The sequence below is a fragment of the Nothobranchius furzeri genome, chromosome 5 (genome assembly GCF_043380555.1).
Source record: "Nothobranchius furzeri strain GRZ-AD chromosome 5, NfurGRZ-RIMD1, whole genome shotgun sequence".
Taxonomy (NCBI): Eukaryota; Metazoa; Chordata; class Actinopteri; order Cyprinodontiformes; family Nothobranchiidae; genus Nothobranchius; species Nothobranchius furzeri.
This window is the reverse complement of record NC_091745.1, coordinates 76,079,246-76,095,859: the sequence shown is the minus strand read 5'-3', so window position 1 is coordinate 76,095,859 and position 16,614 is coordinate 76,079,246. Positions and strand designations below refer to the sequence as shown.

Sequence of the window (16,614 nt, the reverse complement as noted above, 5' to 3'; positions counted from 1 at the left end):
CTAACGAATCACTACACATTTTTATGTAAAACAACAAAGTGTGAGGCCCGCTGGACATTATTTGTAAAAGCACATTTAAACTGCTTCTTGTTCTGGTTGACCTTCACAGGGTTCTTTTCAATTCAATCCAATTCACTTCAACTCAATTCAAAAATACTTTATTAATCCCAGAGGGAAATTGGTTGCTGTAGTAGCTCAGAATAATAATAATAATCAAGTCATCAAAGAGTTGTTGTATATTACAATGGCTGTTGGCAGGAAGGATCTCCAGTAGCGGTCAGTGTTGCAGCCAAACTGAAGAAGCCTCTGACTGAAGACACTCTTCCGTTGTCGGACAGTCTTGTGAAGAGAATGCTCAGGGTTGTCCATCATTTTATTGATTCTCTTGTCGTTGGTTCTTTTAGCTGAAGAGGAAAGTTACGGATTGGCCACTTCGACAACTTCTCTAGAACGCTTTGAACTCTCGTTAAAGATGACGTGGGCATAGTTTTATACTTCGGATATTTTGGTTTATGGTCGAATGAAAAGATGACAGATTTTACCAAACACCACCAAAACCATGCCTCAGTCAGATCTGGCAGATTCTGATTGGATCAGTAAAGCAATGTGTCATGTCTTAACGCTACGTGAGATCAGTCCTGGTGGAAACATTTAAAGTCATATTACTTATTATATTCTGTAGGATTATAATAAAGTAATTAATATTTTGATTTCACAAATTGGTTCACATCTTATTATTGACTAACACTTTGTTTGATTAGCTTTATTAAAAATGGAGTTCTTTGATTTATTAAAGGGAGAGAGTCCATTCTTTATTCTTCTCTTGGGCTGGAAAGAAGCCGTTTAGAGCAAATTCATGAGACCTTGAGGCCATATCTCATGCAGACTAGGTCTGTGTCAGAGGAGAGGGGAAAATGACTTTTAGTAGAAAACAGTCATTTCATTCCTTAGGGAGGTGCCAGGTCATTGAGTGCTTTAAATACAAAAGTCAATAACTTAAACTGTACTCTGAAAATGACAGGGAGCCAGTGAAGATGTTCCAGGACAGGGGTAACATGGTTACGTCAGTGCGTATTTGTCAAGAACCTGACAGCAGCATTCTGGACGACCTTCAGCCGATTCAGGGCAGAGACTGGAGCACTAACTAGGAGGGCGTTTGCATAGTCCAGGCGAGAGGTAATGAAAGCATGGATGACTCACTCCAAATGCCGCCGCTTCAAGATTTGTCTGAGGCGAGTAAGGAGGCGAAGCTGATAAAAGCAAGACCTCACTACGGAGCTTAGCCATTGAGAGTTCAGCATCCAGCTTTACCCCGAGACTTGTCGCACTGTTTGGGGTTGAGGGTTAAAAGGTCACAAACAGGGTGAGAGCCATGGTGGTTGTGGGGGTCAGTCTATTCCATTTGGCAAAGGAGCCATTAAAATACATCTTGGAAAGGTGGATGTCCTCTGAATCTTTTGAAGACTACAACAATTTTGCACAAATCTTTAAATTTATTGAAGTAGCTTGATCCTCCACCGGATAATTAGTGCAACTTTCACAGACCTTTTTGTTTCCTGAATTAATTTATAATTAAATTCAGACACCCAGACACTATTTTGACTGTTGAGGAATTACCTAAATAACAAAATTGCCCTTATAGAGTTAAAAAAAATCCCAAAACGTTCTCATTATGGACAAAGAAAAGCCCAGCATGCAGAATTAAACTCTTTGTAAATGATAAGATAAGAGCCGTAATCTTGAAGAAGAAGAAAAAACACCGTCTTAAGCCTTCCTGAGTCTGATGAGCATCTCATTTGAGGCAGAACGAGCAGAGAGCCGAAGGCAAGCAGGTATCAGACTAAATCAAGTTTAACTGAACACCTGTGCTTTGATTATTGAAATATTTTACTGAATCCAATAGTCACCATGAAGATGAAAGGCTTCTTTATTCTGCTGGTGGACTTGGTATTTACATCAGCATTCTTCATTAACAGAGTAAGTATTTCTATTCTCAGATTTATAAATAGAAATAAACTCAAAAAGACAAATGTTTTTCTTTGCAAACTTGTGGAAGTGGTCGTGAGTTGTTCTGATCTGTTAATAATTTGCTCTCAGACAGTTATATGTGTTAGACAGGATGAGTACATTCCTACAAATACATGTTGGGATTTTCCTTCACTGCAAAAACTAATTTCTAAGTAAGTAAAAATAAACTAATTTTAGGACATTTTATCTTATTTTAATCTAAAAATAAAGAAAATTCTTATCTAGGGAAAAAAAGCATTATTTAAAATAAGGTTAATATTTTTAAATATGGTCAAACTTCTTGTTTGAGTAAAAAAATCTGTCATGGGGTAATTCTTAAGACAAGCTTATAAATTTAATATTTGTTGATTTTAAGAATTCTAGCAGAGCAACTTTTTTTATACCCCACTGGCATATTTTTTTTACTCAAACCAAAAAAATTGGAATTATTTTTAAGAACATAAACTTTTGTGCTAATTTTCTAGAGGGAAATTTCTGTCTTCATAGACTAAAAATAATATGTCTAAAATCATATATTTTAAACTTACCTAGAGCCAGTTTTGCAGAGTTGGCTTAAATGAGTAGTAAATGAAACAAAATCTTTGTTTTCTCTACAACAAATTTCAGCTTTGATAAACTGGATTCATTCCACACTTTCTGTTACTGGATTTCATGGATAGGAGAAACCTTTGCCGCTTGCTGCACACACACACACACACACACACACACACACACACACACACACACACACACACACACACACGCACGCACGCACGCACGCACGCACACACACACAGTGTATGGAAGAAAAGTTGAATAAACAACTTAGTTTACGTGATATAAGTTTTTGGGTTATGATTTTCTTTGCTGATGATTCCTTATTCTGTCCTTTTATTCTAGCCAGAACAAGACATAGTGGGTAAGCTCTAATTTGCTTCAATCTTCATTTTCCTAAAACTACTTCCTGTGATTTATTGAAAATTTACATGTAAAAATCTCGTGTTTTCAAAGACATTGGGCAAAACAAGGACATTTCAGATGGTATGGTGAAGTAAAATAATTTATTTTCATTTTGATTATATTTTGGATTTCCTGTCACCTGTTAGCATTTGTTTCCTCATTAATTACTAACTTTTATGTCTCTTAGCGTTATTACTTGATGATGTTATGAAGGTAAGTTTAGTTTTTGTACAGGAAAACAATCAGCATGTGTTGTAGATCTGCAGGACCTTCAATTAAACGTTTTGCCTTTTGCACCGTCATCCCAGCCCCCATTCACTCCAAGGAGCACCATTTCCTTTGAAGACAAACTGTGGACATCCCCAGTCCCTTACGAGTTAGACATGGGTCTTGGTAAATGTTTATTTTATTAAGTAAAATAATTTCCACTTTGGTTCATTTAGTGAAATTGAACCCGATTGCTTGTATTCGCCACTGACTTAAAATGGAGTTCAAATGAAATGATTTTAAAGATTTATTGTTGGATTGTTTACCTCATATATTAAATGAATTGAAATGTCTAATACTTCCATTTTTATCTGCATGCTTTGATAATGAAAGACATGAACGCTAAAGGAGTCATCCTCAAGGCCTTTGAACAGATCAGGATAAAGTCTTGCATCGACTTCAAACCAAGAGACTCTGAGGATTTTTACCTCTCTTTCAAAAAGTTGGATGGGTAAGAATTAATTTATCCTTTTCTCCTCTTTCTGCTTGTTTTTTTTTACCAAGAATAATCAGATTAATGTAGATTTTACCTTATAATAATTTAACTGCGAGCCCCCATGGTAATAATGAAGTGATTACTGTCTATTTTGATTTAAAAACTTTAAGCCTGTGTGCATTTTACAAACAAGTAAAAATAAAGAAACAAATTTATGCTTTTTCGTATTTACATTGTTTTCCTGTTTGTTAATTAAGCATCACTACTTAAGTTAGCCCTGTTCGTTATATTTTATTAAACTAGATTAAATTTTTTTTACCAGATAATCAAGAAATGTTGACAATCAGATGAATAACCAGATATTTAATCATAATTTGTGTTTTTCATCACTGACCACACAAACGTATCATTTCAGCTTTCTCAGCTAGATTAGACTATTTTGCAAATAATTTTCATTCCCATACCTTTCTCTGGATGAGCTTCTTAAATGGATTTCATGAATAAGAACATGACTCAAATATGCACTTTTAGAACCACTTTACCCAAAGACTTTTCCAAAACGGTCTCCAAAAACACATTTTTCTACTTCAACAGGCCCAGATTCACTAAAAATGTGCATTAACTCAATTTTTTGCACATCAATTGCAGCACCGGTCTGCTCCTGCTCAGGGTCTGATTCAGGAAGCAAATAGTGCTCAGGTGTGAGGAATGTGCACTACGTTGTGGTCTTCCATCGCACACAGCGAGCACAAACGTGACAGAGGGAAATAATTAGGAAGTGTACAACATGTGCGTTTTCTTTCGTACAGGACATTTTTAATGTTCTGCTGCGCAGCAGGCTTCATGCTGCCGATGCTTGATTTTATCACCTTTTCTTCCATGAAACTATCAGCACCATTTTAGCACATGTGGCACAAAGATGCTAGGTTTGTGTCTGCAAAATGGTTTGGGAAACATTGGATAAGAGGTCCTTGAATGAACTGAACTCAGCAGATATTAGAAGGGATGCAGACAGACTTGAGTTTCACACTAAAGAAATCTCTTGTCCTGACACCAAACCCGTTGTGTTGATTTGTGACCGTACACTGCACTGGCCACTTTGCTCCTTCTGCTTTTAACAATTTTGGTAAAGCATTCGTGGTCAGCTCTGTAGAAATCAGCTGATATTAATATCCTCCTTAATCCTACGTCCATTTCATTTGTTGGTCATTTATGAAAATAGTCTGAGAACAATCACCTATGAAGACATTGTAATTAATCTGCAGAGTTTTATATGATGATGCTTGAAAAGATGAATTTCTGGACTGCCAGTAATCAGCTCTGTTTTGTAAACTGATGCTTCTCCACACAAACAATCCCATACTCTTAACTCCTCTGCCACCTTTTCCCCCAGGAAAGACAGAAAATAATGAAAATCAGAGACTTGATGTGTCGTGTTTTTATGCAAGACTCTTATCTTTTTGCATCAAAATGATAGCTCTGTGAAGGAATTCATCATGAAGATTAAGGCCTAGTCCACACGTAGCCGGGTTTTTTTAAAAACGAATATCCGCCCCTCCAAAAACTTGCATCCACACCACCTCGTTTAAAAAAAAAACTCTGTCCACACGTACCCGGATAAATACGTTGTTAAGGACATGCCAGACCTGTAGGCGGCAGTACGTCCCCCGTTCTTAACCTCGTCCTTCGTCTGTGGTCTTCCGCAAGGAGCAGTAATTCCGCTTGCAAAAGCAAACAAGCAAAAAGCGCTTGGACAATTGATAAAGTGAGCGCAGCTCTGAGGGCATCCATGCTGTCGGCTAGTGTAAACACAGGTCGCACACGTGATGTCAGCATTTTTTTTGTCGCGGAAAGTGACGTTGTGGACCTTAAAACTCCGGTTTTGTCTGTCCACACGCAGACACCCAAAACGGAGAAAACGCAGATCTTCACTTTGGCCGAAGTTTTTAAAAAGATCCGTTTTTGTGTGAAAAAACTCCGTTTTCGTGTGGATGACAGGCCAAAACGTAGAAAATTATCTACGTTTTGGCAGATCCACGGCTACGTGTGGACAGGGCCTATACCTCAGTGCTATTTTCAAAAGCTAAATACGATACTCTATAATACCCTGACAGAAAAGAAGCACCAGTGGTTCTTTTTTTTTAATTTAAAATTGAATAAATGTCGAATTGTATGATTTCAAAACTTTCAGCTAAAACATCAGCCTTTTTCCAGTCCTCGGTGGGAATGCACTTGGAATTGTTAATGTTTTTGGAAAACATTTTTGAACCAGAATGTTTGATGAAGCAGAGTCCCGGTTAACCCTCTGGAGGCAGGCGTTGCAGATTTGCAACAGTTAAAACCCACCTACCTGGTTACTCCACATTCGTATTTCATGAGCGTTTTTAAACTCAGAAGTACCCCTGAAGGACTTAGTTGTCTGTCCTTTTATCAAGACTTAATTTGAGCCTGAGAGGGTTAACGGCTGTAAGCAGAAGCAACCTGTGCTGGTTTCACATTGCAGATCATTTGAAGCTTCCACCTGAGCTTCTTCAGAAATATGTGCAGATCTGGTGCAGCTTGCACAACACTGTCCTGTCTGTTATCAGTTGCAAGAAATACGAAACATTCTTGCACACAAAATGTTTAAAAGTATAGAACAATCTGTTCCGTTCTTTTGAGTACCTCACAATGTCTTCAAGTTGGCTTTTGAATTCTTCTGATCCCAGTCCAATCGAGCTGCTGCAGAATGTGCCAGACTCACAATTCATTAATGAAAGCTTCAGTGCTCCAGTTATAACGTCAGACATCTGCTACCAAAGGATTGTTGCCTTTTAAAAGAGATTTAGTCTTTTTTAGAGGAAACAATGGGTCCCATTAGATGTCAGGCATGTTTTATGGATAATTAAAAAAAATGTTAGTGAGGCACTTATGACACACCCACACTTTAATGAGTATGTTTCTGTAACCAAAAGGTCTGTTTGATTACTATGGTCTCATATAATGGGACATGTAAATTGAGATGTGTAAATATTAGTATATGTGATGAAGTGTAAATAGACGTGGATCATTGTAAAAGTGGTCTACTGAACTGAACACTAGGTGGCAGCAGAGCACTGCTAATACAGTATATATGGAGGTGTAGTGTAGAGTTCAGTGGAAGTTCTGCTGAGGGTGATGAAGATGACTGCTGTGTGTGTGTGTTTCCCTCCTGCTGCAAGAAAGTTCATATGGACAAAGTCACTGCCCGCCTGCTTTCTACCAACCAGAAAACATAAACGCTGAGAAAAAGTTTTTTATTTTTTCTTTCTTTCTTTTCTTCATAAAGAGCGATTTGTCATGATTCATTTAATTGCTGTTAGTTGTGTTTGGAGCACATCAAAAAGGTTTACATGGTCTTATAGCCCAGGCTCTGCTGTTTTATTAGATGATATTTATTTATTTATTTATAGGGCATGAATTGTGATGATAAACTGTTACGGCCCTCATTTAGGAAAAACACATTTTTAAAAATCGTAACGTACTAAATTCTCACCCCTGGTATAAAGTAATAATTTTGATCCCCCCCCCCCCCCCCCCCCCCCCCCCGTTTTTAGGTGTTTTTCATATGTTGGCAGAGAACATCTCAACGGACAAAACCTCTCCATTGGAACAGGCTGTGATTCCCTCTCCACCGTTGAACATGAGGTTCTCCATGCTCTTGGTTTCAACCACGAACATTGTAGATCTGACAGAGATGATTATGTGCAGATTGACGAAGGCAGCATCTTAGAAGGTTCATCCCTTTTATCATAATATTCTTTTTACTTCTTTATTTCAATATTTGAGGTAAATTGTCACATCATGTAATTTTTAAGATATTCTGAACTGATTTAATTTATTTTACATTAATGTGACTTACAGGTCTTGAGTATAATTTTGCTGTCATTGGGAGCGAAAACAGCACCACCCATGAAACCCCGTATGACTACTGGTCAGTGATGCACTATCCCAAAAATGCATTCAGCAATGGAAGCGCCTCTACGATTACCACTATAGACCCAAAATACCAAGACCTGATTGGTCAAAGGCTAGATCTGAGTCCTGGCGATGCTATAGAGTTAAATCTCCTCTACAACTGCAGTAAGTGCTTAAAGATTAAAGATCATTTAAAACGGTTCCAGTACTCAAGGAAAATTAATCGTTTTAATAATCTGAATTCCATGCTGTAGTTCTTTTTTAAAACACAGAGCAGTTTTGTTTACCTGTTTTCCCGCTACGTTTTGTTTGCGTCTGCAAACTTCCTCAGGCTGACGCTGATGGTGGCGTGACTTCCTTCTCTGTTTATCTGCGGGCAGCAGAGGACGTTGTCGCCCTCTGCTGCCCGCTCTTCCCTCTCCGACGATGCAGTCCCATGTAAGTCCAACGTGTAAACTCCATCGTCCCTGTTCATGGTCCCACATCCACGTCTCCTTATCTCAATAGCTTCTTTTATCCGTCTTTTGTATTTTTGTTGTTCGGTGTTCGGAGAGGGGAGAGCGGGCAGCAGAGGGCGACAACGTCCTCTGCTGCCCGCGGATGAACGGAGAAGGAAGTGACGCCACCATCAGCGTCAGCCTGAGGAAGTTTGCAGCCGCAAACGAAACGTAGCGGGAAAACAGGTAAACAAAACTGCTCTGTGTTTTAAAAAAGAACTACAGCATGGAATTAGAGATACGACACAGCAAGAACACACCTAAGAATAATCTGAATTGTTCCTTTCCTTAAATTTTAAACTCAACTTGCTTACTTTGGGTGACTCAGGAGCTTTGATTTGGTGTAAGTGACTAACAATACTATTGTATGAAAAGGAAATTCACATTGTACACAGACATTTGTATAAAGGTATAAAATTCTTTTGCATGTACAAAACTTGTAAAGGTCCTTCAGAGAGTAAATGTGGCTTCAAGACAAATTCACAGAGAAACATTTAGAAATAGGATAAGTCCCTCTGAGTTTAGCATGTAAGCTAAACGTGGAAACAGTTTTCTACTCTTATTCCCTGCATTAGCCACAAATAGAAAATAGATGGAGAAACACTCAGGTTAGAAAAACCAGCAAATTCTACGTCACATTAAAAATTTGCGTTTGTGGACTCATCCGACTCTAGGTTCACGACGTGGAAGGCTGTAGTTGATTTAGCATCCAGGAGAGAGCAGAGCATGTCTCGGCTAGTAGAAGCTAACTGTTAGCGTTAGAAACTCCACCACACAGCAGAACTCCTTCAGGCTTGTGTTACTTGTGGAGATAAAACATCTGGTGCAGAGCAAACAGAGTCAGTGGTAAAGTCTTGTTGCTGTTATCCAATCAGAGGAGAGATGTCCGAATATCAGGAAACGAGACTCCAAATCTTGCCATCTTCTGCCTCTGCTCTAGCTCACGTCTAGTTCCTGAAACAGGCGCACCAGAGCTTTATTCCCACAGAGTGACACAAGACATTAATTTATACTAGAGACCACTGCAAATGTGTTGAAAAAAAATTGCAAACTGGTCTTTCAAGGGGTGACCAATCCTGGTCCTGGAGGGCCGGTATGCAGCAAGTTTTAGTTTTAACCCGGTTTCAACAAACCTGATTTAAATCAGCAGGTGATTAGCAGGTTTCTGCAGAGCCTTATAATTAAAAATCTTCTTCTTTTTCATCATCATCATCATCATCATCTTCATCATCATCACAGGCTCAACCGTCGCTTTTATGTTTTACTGTGGATTTTCTAATGGGACCATGTGTGAAATGAACCAGAGTGGAAGTGGCTGGGAAGTGGTTACACAAGTTAGTGGTGGCCCAACTACTGACCATACCAGTCTACCCAGTGGAAATGGAGAACACGGTGAGGTTTTGAACGTATCAAATAAAGAATTTTTGTAAAATTTTGTAAATCAAATTTTTACTAAAGTTTAAGAAATAGTTCTAAGATGTATCGTGGATTTTATGATTGTTTTTCTACAATGTGTGTGGTGTGTCTTAGTGTGGGATAGGGAACAGAAAAAAAGAGACTTGCCATAAAAAAAAACTCACAAGAAATTCCCACCACTATCTGTATAAAGAAGACTAAACTTTCACAATTTGGTTCAGTTTCTTTTCTTTTTTTATTGTTCCACTCATTGGAAGAACGTACTGTGGCTGGCTGCAGTCAGGGGCAGATTTAGGACTGATGAAGATCCGGGGCTTAACACACACACGCGCACGCACACACACACACGTGACACGCACTAGTCAACATCATATATATTTGTCTTGTACCACATAATTTTTAATCTGAAGCTACATATTAAGCATATTCAGGGCAGAGTATTGTTCCTGTTAGTGTTTAGTGTGAGATGATAGTAAATATTCCCGTTCTTTCTCCAACAACTTTACCTGATAGTAAGCTAACTTTAGGCAAACCAGCAGCACAACAAATATTTTCAAATAAGACTCACAAACCTGAGTCAGCACCAGTCTCATCAAAGCTGGGGTTCTGTCGCTGTACTTTTGGTCTAAAAACGTCCTTATGTCCATCTTCACTCATGCGTTTCAGGCAGAGAGTGTAGAAGAAGCCGGCTGCTGAAGGGCTTCTTCTTCAGTGGTGGAGGCTCAGGCAGGCTGTATACAAACTACTGCCAGCTGCTCCCTCTCTGTTGGACTTTGGTACTGCATGTTGCTTCCGCGATTTTGATCCGGGGCTTATCATAAAACATCCGGGGCTTGAGCCGCCCCTGGCTGCAGCACAAGTTTAGCTCCAGCCTCTTCCACGAAGACAAGAGACATTGTCCTGACAAAGAAAATAGATGATTAATGTTTTAATGCAAATAGCTACCATAACATTATTTTGGACACCATTCTAGGTCAGGAAGAAGGATATTTCATCCATGTTAACACATCAGGTCAAGAGGAAGATCCAGGAGTGCTTATGACCCAGATAATGAGACCTAAGAGGGAATGTAAAGTCCAGTGTCTGCAGTTCTACTACTATTACACTGGGAATGAGTCTGATTCTCTCAACATCGGGATCAGAGAGTTCGAAGATGAACAAAACACCACGGGAACCTTCCGCCTTATGGGACACATCACTGGTATCGTTTGACACTTTGCATTTCTACTTGTACACCAAGTGAATTTTAAATGGTTAATCCATAAATCTTCTGTCCAGGTCGACCAACATCTTACTGGAAGGTCCACCATGTCTCTCTGAATGCCACCAAGAACTTTCAGGTCGTGTTTGAGATTAAGAAAGCAGAGAACTCCTCGGGCGGATTCTCAATCGATGACATCAATCTCTCTGAGACAGAATGTCCACATGTGATCATGCAGATTGATGAGTTTGAAAATGTTTTAAACACCAGTAAGTCCGGAGAAAGACTTTACAGTCCACGGCTGTACTCCAAAGACGGCTATGCTTACCGGTTAGCTGTGGTACTTAACAAAACATACGTTGGAATGTTTGTTCAACTCGTATCTGGTGTGAATGACGACCAGCTGGAGTGGCCCTGTGTGCACAGGCAAATGACTTTCCAATTGCTGGATCAAACCCCCAACATGCAACAGCAAATGTCACAGAGATGGACTTTCACCACTGAGCAAAATGACGAGGATGCAAATGGTAACTGAGAAAAAGAATAAACCAAAAGAGAGATTTTTTTAAAAGAAAGAGTCAAAAACAAAAACTTATTCTCTTTTCTTGTGCCATGCATGTTTCACATAAACAGACACTCTCATCTGGAACCATCCTAACGAGACTGGGACAACATTTTTATACAATAACACTGAGTTGGTCCGTACTGGATTCCTCTGGGGGTTCCTACGGTTTGCAGCTTTGGAAGAGATGCAATACAGAGACTTTCTCAGAGGAGGGAGCGCTGTTTTCATGTTCAGCTTTGACGGTAAGTAAGGAATAGCAGCTTTTTCATCTTAAATATTTGAATCGGCTTGTAAAAACACATAATAACTGCTGTGAATTAATCAGTGACTGAAAACATTTATTCATATTGACCAGGTGAGATTTGATTAGGCTTTTTTCATGACTTTACATTATTTTTACTTCTGAATCTTTGAAACAACTTTTTGTTTAAACAAGAAGCAGGTTGGGTGAGGCGGAAGACCAGATGCTGGTTAGCCTGGCAAGCATCCTGTATATATAAATATCCTGTAAATATATGAGGGTTACATAAGCAGAGCTCGGTTGTGGGGCGGAATCCACAGCTGACTTTAAAAATGTCTTTTCATGTTGGACAGCACTAGAACCAATCAGAGCAACAAACAATGTGACGTATTCATCACTACGGAAATCAGTCAACGGGGCAGCCTGCCGTACACTGTCGAAGAAGAAGCAATGGCATCCTTTTTGAAAAAAAGGACTTATAAGTTAGCCTAGTGAACTAGACCAAATTCTTGCTTTGCAAAGATTGGTCTAGGCATGCTCCATTGGAACCTCAGCAGCTCCTACCAGGACTCTGGCTGGCCAATCACAGCTCTCTAGAGGGGTTTCAAACACATAAAGAGCTGTGACTGGTCCATAATGGTGGGCCAATCATAGTGCTCTATCTGCTTAGTGAACAAATCACAGAGCTTTATCCGCTTTGTGGGCCAATCAGGGCACTCTATATGCCTGGTGGGTGGGACGGAGTGAAACAAGAGTATGTCACATTCATTGTCCAGTGGCATGCGGAGATCATTTGAAAGACAACGATAGAACCCGCCCCACAACCGAGAGCCGTCAATGGAGCATGGCCAGACTAAATAATACATTTATTTAGTCTGGCTTTCCAGGCTACTTATAAGTACCTCTATCTGCTCATGTCTCAAAGGAAAGCCCAAGTTGAAAGTTGGTAGCAAAGCCGCTTCAACCCGACACCATTCCTGAGTGAATGCCATCTTCAGGGCTGCCAACTCTCACACTGAGCATGAGACACACGCATTTGACCAGTGGCGGATTTAGCAATTTGGGGGCCCAAGGCGAACACAGACATGGGACCCCCTTACACAAAAGTTTTGACAATCTTATATTTAATTGGATTTGCGAAACTCTCCCCTCTTCTGACACGAGTTATTTTCACGTTTTATTAGTCCTCCTCTTTTTTCCTGTCTTTCCCTCCGTTTGAGTGCTTCAATATTTGCTCTACTTTCCTCTTCCTGTCAGTGCTCCTGTGCTTTTGACTTTCTTTTTTTTCTCTTCTATTTTCCATTTTGGTCTGTGTTTTCCTCCCTTTAAACATTTTCCATTGTCTTTCCTTTCTGCTTCCTTTTGATGTTTACATAGAAAACTATGTCACTTTCAGAAGTGAAGATAAAAGCTTTTTTAAAGCAAGCTGCTTCTGTCTCTTATTGGAGCCACTAGGATAACTCCATTTCATGCTTGATGTTTTTACTACCGCTTCGAGTTTGTCACGAACGTCCCGCCTCTCTTCTTCTTTTTCTGCTTTCTCTTCTTTTTCTTATTTGTGGTCTTATGGCACTTGGCAATTTGGCAATTTGGTGCATTGCTGCCACCAACTGGATTGGAGTGGAATTACTACCAAGCACTTCCTGTTTGTGCATTGAGTCTTAAAGGAATAGTCCCCCCCCCCCCCCCCCCCCCAAAAAAAACATGTTGGGTTGGACCCTGTTTCTCTACAGAGAGAGCAGCATGGGTGAAATGAGTTTATTACATTATGCACCTTTTATGCATCCAGTGGAAAGACTGGGTAAGCCCGCTCAAAGTCTCTGAACAAGCATGGAGTGTTGTGATTGGCCAATGCAGAGGCTACAAAGAAGCGTGGATAGACTAATCTGCAGAGCTAAAACTTTTGCTACCACCACAGTTATCTAGATTTTTAGGCTAGGGACGGGTATGAGTCCCAAAAAGTTGAAGTATTGAACATCTGTTTGCTAATTCTTTCATCTTTTTTTGTGTGTGTTTTGTTTTTATTAGATCTCACGCCTCTTGTTAATGGAAGCATCTTACCATGTCCTGAAGTGAGACCAGTGACAAGTTTACATCTTTCATTTCTTCCTACAATTTATTCAAAGGACCTTAACTCAACAGGGTGAGGAGTGTTTCAGGTTGTAAGCATGGTCTCGTTTAATGATCTTTTGAAGCAAAGCTTGAAATAAATCTGGGATGTAAACCATCAACATAATTTTGTAATCAAGCCAAAGATTGTTGTCATTTTTAATAATATTCTGGAATAACTTTGGTCTAAATGGCAGATACGTGCTTTTATATGCACCTGGAAATTCGTAAGCCCATTATGTCAAATATTTGGAGAAGAAATTTAAACGCGTCCCTCGGGGGGCCCTGTGGGGGGTACTCCGGGAATATGGGGTACCAGGCCCTCTGATACGGGCTGTTAGGTCCCTGTATGACCGGTGTCAGAGCTTGGTCCGCATTGCAAGTCGGGCTCGTTCTCAGTGAGAGCTGGACTCCGCCAAGGCTGCCCTTTGTCACCGATTCTGTTCATAACCTTTATGGACAGGATTTCTAGGCGCAGCCAAGGTGTGGATGGCATCCGTTTTGGTGGCCTGAGGATCAGGTCTCTGCTTTTTGCAGATGATGTGGTCCTGTTGGCTTCATCAGAACGTGATCTTCAGCTTTCGCTGGAGCGGTTCGCAGCCGAGTGTGAAGCAGCTGGGATGAGAATCAGTTCCTCTAAATCTGAGACCATGGTCTTGATTCAGAAAAGGGTAGAATGCCTTCTCCGGGTCAGGGATGAGGTCCTGCCCCAAGTGGAGGAGTTTAAGTATCTCGGGGTCTTGTTCACGAGTGAGGGAAAACTGGAGCGCGAGATCGATAGGCGGATTGGTGCTGCATCTGCAGTGATGCAGGCGTTGTACCGGTCTGTCGTGGTGAAGAGAGAGCTGAGTCAGAAGGCGAAGCTCTCGATTTACCGGTCGATCTACATTCCTACCCTCACCTATGGTCACGAGCTTTGGGTAGTGACCGAAAGAACAAGATCGCGGATACAAGCGGCCAAAATGAGTTTTCTCCGAAGAGTGGCTGGGCTCTCCCTTAGAGATAAGGTGAGAAGCTCGGTCATTCGGGAGGGGCTCAGAGTAGACCTGCTGCTCATCCACATCGAGAGGAGCCAGTTGAGGTGGCTCGGGCGTCTGGTCAGGATGCCTCCTGGACGCCTCCCTGGTGAGGTTTTCCGGGCACATCCAACCAGGAGGAGACCTAAAGGAAGACCCAGGACACGGTGGAGGGACTATGTCTCTCACCTGGCCAGGGAACGCCTTGGGATTCCCCCGGAGGAGCTCGCCCAAGTGGCTGGGGAGAGGGAAGTCTGGGCCTCTCGCCTTAGGCTACTGCCCCCGCGACCTGACACCGGATAAGCGGATGAATGGATGGATGGATGGATGGATGGTTAAAGAACAAAATATTACACCAAAAGAAAAAACATTCAGTTAATTTTTCATCTACTGCAAAACGCAACGTTTAAAATTTCTTTCTGCTGTTGTTTTCTACAGAAGCTTCTCCACCGTTAGTCCACCTCCTACAACCGACAACTGCAGGTAAATATTATAACTGAACATGCATTTCACACACAAGGTTTGTTGTTGGAGCGTACATTTTCAATACAGACGTTGATAATGTAATGATTGTTTTTATGAATGAAAGTTAAACAGTTTGTCAATTTTAAGATGAAGTTAAACTTGCAAGATTCATGCATCCATCAAATGAACACCACAGCTAAATGTGTGGGCTTAAACACAACATTGCAGGGCATTTGTACCATTTTTCGGTGACACAATAAACATGTTTGCTCATGTCATGGAGATAGGCTGAAATTACACGTCCAAACTGTTTCTGAGGAGTTGGGCCACTGTACGTCCAAGTGCATAAAGTTAGAGTCCAATAAATGGTTGCAAAATAAAATAGTTTGAAGTTTATCTATTGTGTCTTTAATTTGTTCCCTTCTTTATTCTGTCAAAATATTCACAGAAACTCCTCCTGCATCAGTCCGCCTCCTCCAACAGAAAACAGGTTTTATTCCCACATTTGAAAAATATTGCTATAGAAATGTAAAGTATGTGTATTGTTTATTGTTTATTGTATTGTTGATATTGATCAGAAAGTTACAAAAAATTTAAAAATGACAATTTAAGCTCAAATAAATTAATGAAAATTGGTAAACAAAATTATTATAAATGACTAAACTTTAAAACCTAACCAAGTTGATTTCATTTCATCAGAAAACCTCATGTTATTCCAGTGAGATCTTTTCCAGAGCTCTTTAATTTACTTTATTTACTGAGTAATCTGTAATTTATGAAGTCATTCCTGCTGTGAATAATGCAGATTTTGTTTTTATAGCAACTTCTCCACTATCAGCCCATCTCCTACAACCACAGATGACAGGTTTGATTTGTACATTTGATAAATACATAAATTTTCTTGTCAAAATAATACTGATACTGACTTCTGCAGAAACTCCCCCAGCATTACTCCACATCCTGCAACAAACATCAGGTAAGCCCACGACTGAACACTAATTTGACACATTTCGTTGTTGCGGCATCTATTGCATAGATTCTCCACCAGAGGGCAGATGACATAACTGGATTATGGCAGATTTTAATAATCCGGATGCATAAAACCAGACTTGTTTTATATGATTTTGTGAAAATAGTCTACAAGAAGCAGCCTATATGAATATTGATAAAATAGAAAATGTATTTTGTGTCCTCTCAAAAATTTCTGACTTTTACAGGAACACATCCGGTACTGCTCCACCTGCTGCAACAACAGATAACAGGTTTTTATTCTCACATTAGATTGCAAACCTTACAGTTTGGGGGAAAGGATGAATTTAAATGATCATAAAATTAAATAATGTGTAAAAGGTTAAAGGTGCATTATGTAGAAATGTAGTAAAATGACATCCTGCGCTAAAATGTGGTTACTGCAACCACTTTAAGCAACTCTGGAGCTTGTTAACGGCCATCGTCTAATTACAGTTATTGGCGCTGTAGCATTAGCTCTCAGGAGACA

At 40.1% G+C, this 16,614-nt stretch overlaps 1 protein-coding gene across 5 annotated transcripts in view; it reads left to right on the top strand.

Annotated features, from left to right (window-relative positions):
• The first annotated feature begins 831 nt into the window (after window positions 1–831).
• The window catches only part of LOC107379683 (meprin A subunit beta), a 40,764-nt gene continuing 24,981 nt past the window's right edge, over window positions 832–16,614 (top strand). Inside the window, exons 1-19 of one of the 5 annotated variants that reach the window (XM_070551138.1) lie at window positions 833–1,832; window positions 1,904–1,977; window positions 2,908–2,926; window positions 3,019–3,048; window positions 3,155–3,180; window positions 3,276–3,360; window positions 3,568–3,685; window positions 7,246–7,424; window positions 7,553–7,771; window positions 9,343–9,495; window positions 10,493–10,720; window positions 10,798–11,247; window positions 11,354–11,527; window positions 13,555–13,669; window positions 15,090–15,134; window positions 15,565–15,606; window positions 15,937–15,981; window positions 16,051–16,092; window positions 16,334–16,378. In XM_070551138.1, coding sequence (XP_070407239.1) covers window positions 1,784–1,832; window positions 1,904–1,977; window positions 2,908–2,926; window positions 3,019–3,048; window positions 3,155–3,180; window positions 3,276–3,360; window positions 3,568–3,685; window positions 7,246–7,424; window positions 7,553–7,771; window positions 9,343–9,495; window positions 10,493–10,720; window positions 10,798–11,247; window positions 11,354–11,527; window positions 13,555–13,669; window positions 15,090–15,134; window positions 15,565–15,606; window positions 15,937–15,981; window positions 16,051–16,092; window positions 16,334–16,378 — 2,138 coding nt within the window. In that variant the 5' untranslated portion in view covers window positions 833–1,783. Of the gene's footprint in view, window positions 1,833–1,903; window positions 1,978–2,907; window positions 2,927–3,018; window positions 3,049–3,154; window positions 3,181–3,275; window positions 3,361–3,567; window positions 3,686–7,245; window positions 7,425–7,552; window positions 7,772–9,342; window positions 9,496–10,492; window positions 10,721–10,797; window positions 11,248–11,353; window positions 11,528–13,554; window positions 13,670–15,089; window positions 15,135–15,564; window positions 15,607–15,936; window positions 15,982–16,050; window positions 16,093–16,333; window positions 16,379–16,614 lie in introns of all 5 variants that reach the window. The other 4 variants (XM_070551137.1, XM_070551136.1, XM_070551135.1 and 1 more) reach the window with 4 other exon arrangements.